The 7,702-nt window shown below is 42.8% G+C and overlaps 1 protein-coding gene across 5 annotated transcripts in view; it reads right to left on the bottom strand.

The window, feature by feature from the left end:
- Positions 1–1,007: 1,007 nt before the first annotated feature.
- The window catches only part of SETBP1 (SET binding protein 1), a 348,309-nt gene continuing 341,614 nt past the window's right edge, over positions 1,008–7,702 (bottom strand). For all 5 annotated transcript variants that reach the window (XM_053912501.1, XM_053912504.1, XM_053912503.1 and 2 more), the window contains one exon: positions 1,008–6,414. In XM_053912501.1, the coding sequence (XP_053768476.1) occupies positions 5,789–6,414 (626 nt within the window). In that variant the 3' untranslated portion in view covers positions 1,008–5,788. The remainder of the gene's footprint in view (positions 6,415–7,702) is intronic.

Genomic DNA, 7,702 nt, shown 5'->3' with positions numbered 1-7,702 from the left:
GGTTGCTGCCTAAATTCTCTCAGTCTCAGAAGGCTGCCTAAAGCACACGCTCTCCAGCCATCCTGAGTCTGCCCTAGTAATCTACTAATAATCTACTCATGAAGACTTCCATTCATCCCACCAGGCTCCCATTATCTGCTGTGCGGCAGATACTGAAAGTCAGAACGAGTGTCACGGGGAGTCGGATGGATGATTCGGGATGGGAAGCTGCTCAGAACATTGCCTACTTACCTTGTTGGCTTTTGGGAGAGGCACATAAGATAAAGAAAACTAAACATACATAAGTATACGTATGTTTACATATTCTCAAAGCGGAACAAGCAAGTGACACGGTAAAAAGGGCTTTTGAAATCTATTTATGAATAAATTGAAAATTAGAACAGAAAGAACAGAGTTCAGCCTTGGGGCTCGACCCTTCTTCTGAGACTCCAATACTCTTGTGTGTCCCTTCTGCTTAGAACTGCTGGTTCACTTTTCACATGCCTGCCTTGTAAATTCCTGCATGTTTCTGGCATTGCCCTTAAGGGGCTGCTCAGAATGGTTAGCTATAGATGTAGGCCATCAGGAACATTCTGTGGTTGACTATTTAAATAGCCTTTCCTATCACCGCAGTCCAACTTGAAGTCTCAATTTGACATCATGAGATATTAGTAAGAAAGTTTAATCTTCATCTACAACATTCTTCAAAAAATTTAGGAGAGGATGGACCTCCAATATCTCACAAATATATTTTGAATGCTTTCAGTAGTAGCAGTCTCACTGGTTCTTTGAATCACCCTTGGCTTTATGTCAAGGTGTGATGTATTCTGAAAAGTAACCCAGAAAATCGGACTCAAATATTGCCCACGATGCACACCCCAGATTCACACGAAAAGGCAAAAGTTTGGTTAGAATTTTCTCAATGATTCCATATTCAGTTTGGTGGGAGCTAAGACCCTCAAATGCTATTAAACTCCTTAGTGATGTGAACCAGATGGAAAAGAAAACAAAAGAATTCACAACTCATGTTAGACTGAATTGAATGTCTTTAATTTCACACAATGAATAACATATGAATAGGATTAACTTTTTTTTTTTTTAATAGTTAAGTGCTCTATACTGTGCTAACCTGATCTGGTAGCGAAAATGACTGAGCTTTCTTTTAGAAAAAATGTTTAAAACCCAACATCTAAGACCATGGAGGAGCATGACAGTAAAGCATGCCAGATGTATCTACGCCTCAAATAACAGCAAGTCCATGTTCATTTTAAATGTACAAAAATGCTTTATGAATAAAAACTGTTACAAAAAGAACATTTCAAACAATGTACAATTTTTCTTGCCTCTATATTCAATAAAATACAAATACATTTTTTTGTTCTAAAATATGTTTACATACAATCAAAGTAGAACATGCAAATTACACTTTAAAAAAGGCTTTTAAAAACCACTTATGAATACAAACTAAAAATTAGCCAGCACGACTTGTAAGACAATCTTGTGCCCCATTTTTTTTCTTTTGAAATATATATATACATATTTAACACATCATGTGCATTTATTATTATTTAAGAAATAGATTTTTTTAAAAAAGGAAGGAAAAGAAAGACGCCAACCGAGGTTGGAACTGCCCTGCTGTGTTGACCAGAGGCAGCTCTTCTCAACCTCCCCCGTTTGGTGTGTGTGGTACCTGGGCGAGTGGCCAATAGAGATCCAGGAAGTCTCTTCCTTGGTTGATATGTGCTTCTAAGACTGTTCCCCAAAGGGCTGAGCCCAGCGAGGAAGGCAGACTCATCCGTGGGGCAAACTCTCCAAGAAACAAGAGGCAGGGGGAGCCTTGCATTGTGGAAAGAAACTTTAAAAAACACCAAGAAAATGCTACGATATATTACAGTTCGAGTTTCTAGGCACTGTGATGACATTATCTGTAAGCTCTGGCATTTGGACCATTGTGATACTACAGGGTAGTGTGGAGAATAATGTCTATATTTATCTACTTTTACATAATGAGGACTGAAAATCCTGCAATGTAACACTTAAATGGCTTTTGAGGCATTTCGGCTTCTGCCACCCCCTCTCTCTCCATGCTACAGTTGGCATTTAAAGGCTTTGGAAATATATGTAGAGACTTTAGACAGTTCCCAGGTAAATCTTCCTAGTGGTAGGGAAAAAATAATATTCTCCAAAAGCTCATTATCTGAATATTGTTGGGTAATAAGCCGTAAGAGTGGAATTTTCTACTTAAGTCCGAAAACCAAATCCTTTATGATCTGCATGTAGTACATCACCTTATACTATAATTCTGTCACCACTTGCTTATCATATTTATAGACCCAGCAACGTGTAGAACACAAATTCCAACGGCCATCAAAGATGGCCCCCTGGCCCAGACAGCAGCCAAGTTAACATGCTAATCCTCTGTCAGCCTTGAGTCACCTACTCTGGGCTGTCAGTGGCTGTTGAATCCCGGTCCTGCCAAGTCACAAACCAGCCTCTGACATGCTCTCCTTTCCTTCGACCTGTCTTCTGTGGTTGTAGCCAGAGCCACGCCATTAGAGGAAGTTAAATTTCTGTTCCTTTCATTTGAGATAAGGAGTTGAAAACCAAGTAGTCCCCCAGCCACCTAGAAAGGTGGATCAGAGACCCATCATCACCTTCAAGGAGGTTTTTATAACTTGATTTCACTCTTTGCATATCCATAATCAGACTCACTATAAGTAGGTTTACTCCTGTTTGCCGAAGGCAAGTTTTCTAGAAAAGAAAGAAAAAAGAAAACGAAGGGATTTCTCTGGTTACAAAATATTTTTGTGGAGCTGTTTATGGAGTCCCATGCATCCCAAATGACATCTTCTCTAAATAAAAATGCAGCCACAGAAGGCAGTGTTGGATGGCTGCAGACCTCCACAATCCAGGTTAGGAGATCTGGGTTCTCCAACCAACCAACAAGATGTGAGTCCAGACTGACCCAGTGTTGAGCCAATAGGAAAGGGGAGGCAAATGGAAAGGGGGTAGTTAGAACATAAGAAAATGGCTGTACAGATGAGATATGTTGATGGAAAGCAAAGAAAAAAAAGTTATGTTTGATACCAAGGGAGAATCTGGGTGGTGGAGTCAGCTGTGCAGGTGACTGGACCTCCACATGGCTGTTTAGTATGTCTTAGTTCGGGTCCTCTGAAGTTTTTCAATCTATTCTGAGGGTCAGAAACATAGAGGATTTGCATTTAACTCACATGACAACTGAAGGACTGAATTTATGTACAAGTTGCAACCCTGCTGTATCTCTCCTGGAATACTTTTCATTGGTTTGAAAATTCCAAAAGTTATTTGAAATTTCTCACCTACTAGAGGTTAATGCCAATTAAGCTTCGGGCCCTTCTTTAAGAAAGTGTAGAGTGTCAGCTCCTTCTCCTCTGCAGGAAGATTTAATCTACTTGCAGACTTGGGTGGGAAACAGTAAAACTCCAGCAGGAGGGCAGAAGAAAGAAAAAAGGAAATGCTCTTTAAAATCCAACATGAGAAAAACCTCTTCATGGCTTAATTGGAATAAAAATGGTTGCTCTTTCATAGCAATGGTGGGGTGAGTGGGGCTAATTCAAAACTTCCTCTCCGGTGACTTCAGAAGCACTCAGACATAGCTTGGGAATGACAAACTGAAAGTGGCTGGTTTGATTTTGCTGTTCAACTTGTGTAAAATGCCAAAGGTCAGCCAGGGTCACAAATTGAGTATCTACAACACAAGCTTTAAAGTACCGGAGAATGCATTCCTTTAAACTTACATATTGCTAGGATTGAATGTGACTGACCTAGTGGGCAGCCGATGACGGGAAGTCCATGGTGACAGTGCAGAACAGATGACTCTGTGGGCAATTTCAGCCAACTGCTGGTACCAGGACAGAGAAGTGATGTTTGTCAGCATATTAACTTGGAATTTTAAAATTCGTTCCCATAGACACCCCCTCTTTTATTCTTTTATGTTCCCAGCAAAAATCCATCTTCTCTCTCTAAGGAAATAATGTTATGTTCTGAAGTGATAATACAATTTCCAGCCAGTCCCAACTTCCTGTGAAGAAATGTAATTTAGAGGCAAACCAGATATTCTAATTCCCAATAGAAAATTTAGTTCTGTCTCTCAGTGTCTCTCTTTTCATAATCTACCATGCCAGGTGTTTGATGTCTTGGGGAAGGTAAGGGGCGGAGGGAGGGAGGAAGGAAATTGAAAATATTCATTTGAAATTTCCACATCCAACTTTTAAAAAACATCTACGGTAATGGAATGACTTCATACTCATTCTGAGTCTTCTTAACATGTCTTACTTGGACTGTGGAAATGGATAATAGAGATGGAATATCTGTCCACGCTAAACCAATGACTAGAGTACAACTTGGATGAGAAATGTACAGTTGAAATTGACCATTTAAAAGACGATTTGTCACACACAGTTTGCATTCATGCAGACTGATAGATTTATAATTACATTATGTACAAAATGTTTTAGTTTATTAAGGCAACCACAATTTGGATATTCTGTCCAAGGTGGCTTGATAAAATTGGAGTGGTGATCCCCTTGGGCATTTTTATTTTGTATTTTTTCAGATAAGAACACTTACTCCCATTTGCTTTTAAGAAATAATTATCAAGAGATAATGGACTTCTTCCGTTATCTTTCTGTTTCCCTTTTTCCATGACCTATGATAGTTATTGGTATGAAAAAAAATCACATACCAAGGCATTGCTAAACATTTGTCTTTCTGGTGGGTCTAGGGTTTCAGTTTTTGGTGATTTGCCAGTTACTCCATTTGCTGCGGGGTATTAAAACCATCTTATTCTGCCTGTCCTCTGATGATATGTTTTAAGTATAAAAATAACCTGGTTGACACCTGGGTCAACGTATCTTCAGCTGCTCTAAATCACTTATTAAAAAGGCTCTATCAACACTGAGTATCTGTTTCACAATGATTGGGGTTCAAAGCCAAGTTCCTTGGGACGGCATGCCAAGGGTGAACATTACAACACAGGTAAGGTTTACGTTATTTAGGTGTGTACCAAGGAAAAGAAGGCAGCAAGGAAGTTAATGAAAAGGTATATGGAAGTACATAATGGGCAAAGGGAAAGGAGGAGCAGACGATGCTAAATATCAGTGTATGTGTGATAGAGGAAGCATAGAGAAGAATAGGAAAGCAAGTCTAAGGTTGCCTATCACTAGAATTCCACCTTCTGATGACGAGTCCATCAGAGAAACTGTATCGGTAACAGAAAGATTCAGGTCACCTGAAGACAATGTTGGTGCCGAAAGCCTAGCCGAGCTTAAAAAACCAAAAGAAATAAAAACCAATTAAATGGAAGTGGGTAACAACAAAGCCAGTTGAGAAATCTGCAGCTTTTCTGCCCTTGGAATGTTTCCTAATTGAGGGTGTTTCCCTTTCCATTTTCCTGGCCATCAAATGCCATGCATCAAGGGCGCACCTTGGATGCAGGAGGTCAGGTGGCTGTCAGAGAGCATCACCAAGCTTTCTCCTCCTTGACGGGTCTTCCACTGGCTCGCCTGTCAAGGATCTAGCCATACTGAGGTGCCGCTCGGTTGGGAACTGCTGCAAAGCACAGACAAGCTTCTTGTGAAAGCGACCCCCCTGCTTTGTCTTCCCAAGAACCGATGGCTCAACCCCGTCATGTGGCCCGATTGTGCCTGCCCAGCTTCTGGCGAGAAGGGCGAGGGTGTCCCTGCAGTGGGGGATTCCGCCCCCGTCCCTGCTCACTGCACTTCCAATGCCTCAGTTCCCCCAGCCCCAGGTTCAGATGCCCAGACCCACCCTAGGGAAGGACATCACTCTCACTCCCTCGGGATTTCCTCTGCCTTTTGGCCTTGACCTCCTCTTCTTGGGGAAGGGACTGCTGCGGGGGCGGCGGCTGCTGGGGCTGAGCGGGAGGCTGCGTTTTGTGTTTCCTCTTCCCGCCTCCTCTGGGGGTCTTGGGCATTGGTGGGGGTGGCGGTGGGGGAGGTGGGGGCGGGGGCGGGAGGGGTGGGGGCGGTGGGGGGGGCAGGGGCGGCGCCTCCCGGGCCATGTGGATGACCGCTTCGATGGTGGCCATGATCGTGTCTTGGCTGGCGGCGGCGGGCTCCAGCACGAGAGGACTCAGGCTGGGCTTCTGACCCTTTTTGCTGGGCAGGTCGATGCATTTTTCCAGCACCGGCATTTGGTCTCTGGAGTCCTCATCGAACTGGGTGGGCTGCTTTCGGGGACGCCCTCTCCTCTTCTTGACGAAGTTGTTGCCTGTCTTTGATTGTCTCTGCAGCCGCTTGGCTTTCAGGATCTTGTTCACGTGGTCCAGGTTCTTCTTGGTGGACAGAATCTTGGTGTAGCTGCACATCTTCCGCACCTCACACTGGATGGCTTCGATCTCCCGCCTCTTGAATCGTTTCTTCAGGGAGGAGCTGGCTGCGGGAGGGGAAGAGAGAAGAAACTGAGCACAGGATGCCAGCTGCCAGCGACGACTGGCATTATGTTTGGCTGTGAAGATCAGGGAGTGTTAATGCTATGGATATGTCCTAGTACCGAATATTTATTCTTCCCCTTGACTTATTAAAATTAAAAATAATAAAAATAAACATTGGTCAAATACCTTATGTGTGCAAAGCATTTCTGTTCCTTCTATTTCAATCTTCACAACAATCCATGACATAGTCTTGGTCCTAGTTTGAAGATTTGGAAACTGAGGCTCATGCCACTAGGGAGAGCTACCTGGGAGTCAATGTCAGATCACATACAAATTTTCCTATTATAGCTTTAACTTTGTATGACCCTTTGCCATTTGATCTGATTCAATTTAGCATTAGGTTACACTTTCTCTTTTTGTAGAGCACATTTAATGAATAGAATGACAAGCAGCCTGCCATATGAAGCCATCTTGATACATCCTTTAATGTCTGGATCATTCATACGTACTGCCAACCACCGAAAAGGGATGTCTTGACCTAAACTGGAATATGTAACTGAACCTATTTTATGTCTAACCTTCCTCCACTGACAGAAGGGAGGGATATTTTCCGGGACACACTGTTTGGGATGACACCACCTCTCTAATTCTTTCCTCCCTCTCTCCCCGCTCCAAATTTCTGGACTTGTCAAGTTGCCCGATGATGTCCACTTGAGCAGGTCCTTTGTAACTAGTTCTGCCTTAAGAGAAATACCAGCCAGGGGTTGCTGAATCACTTGCAGTTGCACTACCGGGCTATTGTCTGCAAAGAGCTCTCTGCACGTCCTGGTGGCCAGATGCTCTTCTGGTTTACGAGCCAAACTTCTAGTCTCAGAAGTCCTGTGCTGCCACCACTAAATAGCCTTCAGTACTGCTTCATTTTGAAGTTCAGACACAATAACGTGTGAATGGCTTCAAGATGAAGCAGCACTTTTCTCCTTTAGGTCATTCTTTCTCTTGGGTTATTCATGAGACACGTGTACATTCGTGTGTATATACACACAAGCACTCACACATACTCTACTGCCCTATAATCACACTGGTCACTCCCTCTGGCCATTTATAAGCTTAAGTGTGTCTTCACTCAGTTCTTTGCAGCTATAATTTACTCTACATGTTCAACCCCAAAGAAGCCCACGTGTAGGGATGCTGACCCTACTACACATGGCAGGCCTACAAGGAAATGTGTTTCATTTTTGCATCAGGGTTTGTTGTGTAATCCCCAATTTTTTCAACTACTAATGGAGAAGT

Source organism: Desmodus rotundus, chromosome 10, assembly GCF_022682495.2.
Source record: "Desmodus rotundus isolate HL8 chromosome 10, HLdesRot8A.1, whole genome shotgun sequence".
Lineage (NCBI taxonomy): Eukaryota > Metazoa > Chordata > Mammalia > Chiroptera > Phyllostomidae > Desmodus > Desmodus rotundus.
This window is presented reverse-complemented; position numbering and strand designations above follow the sequence as displayed.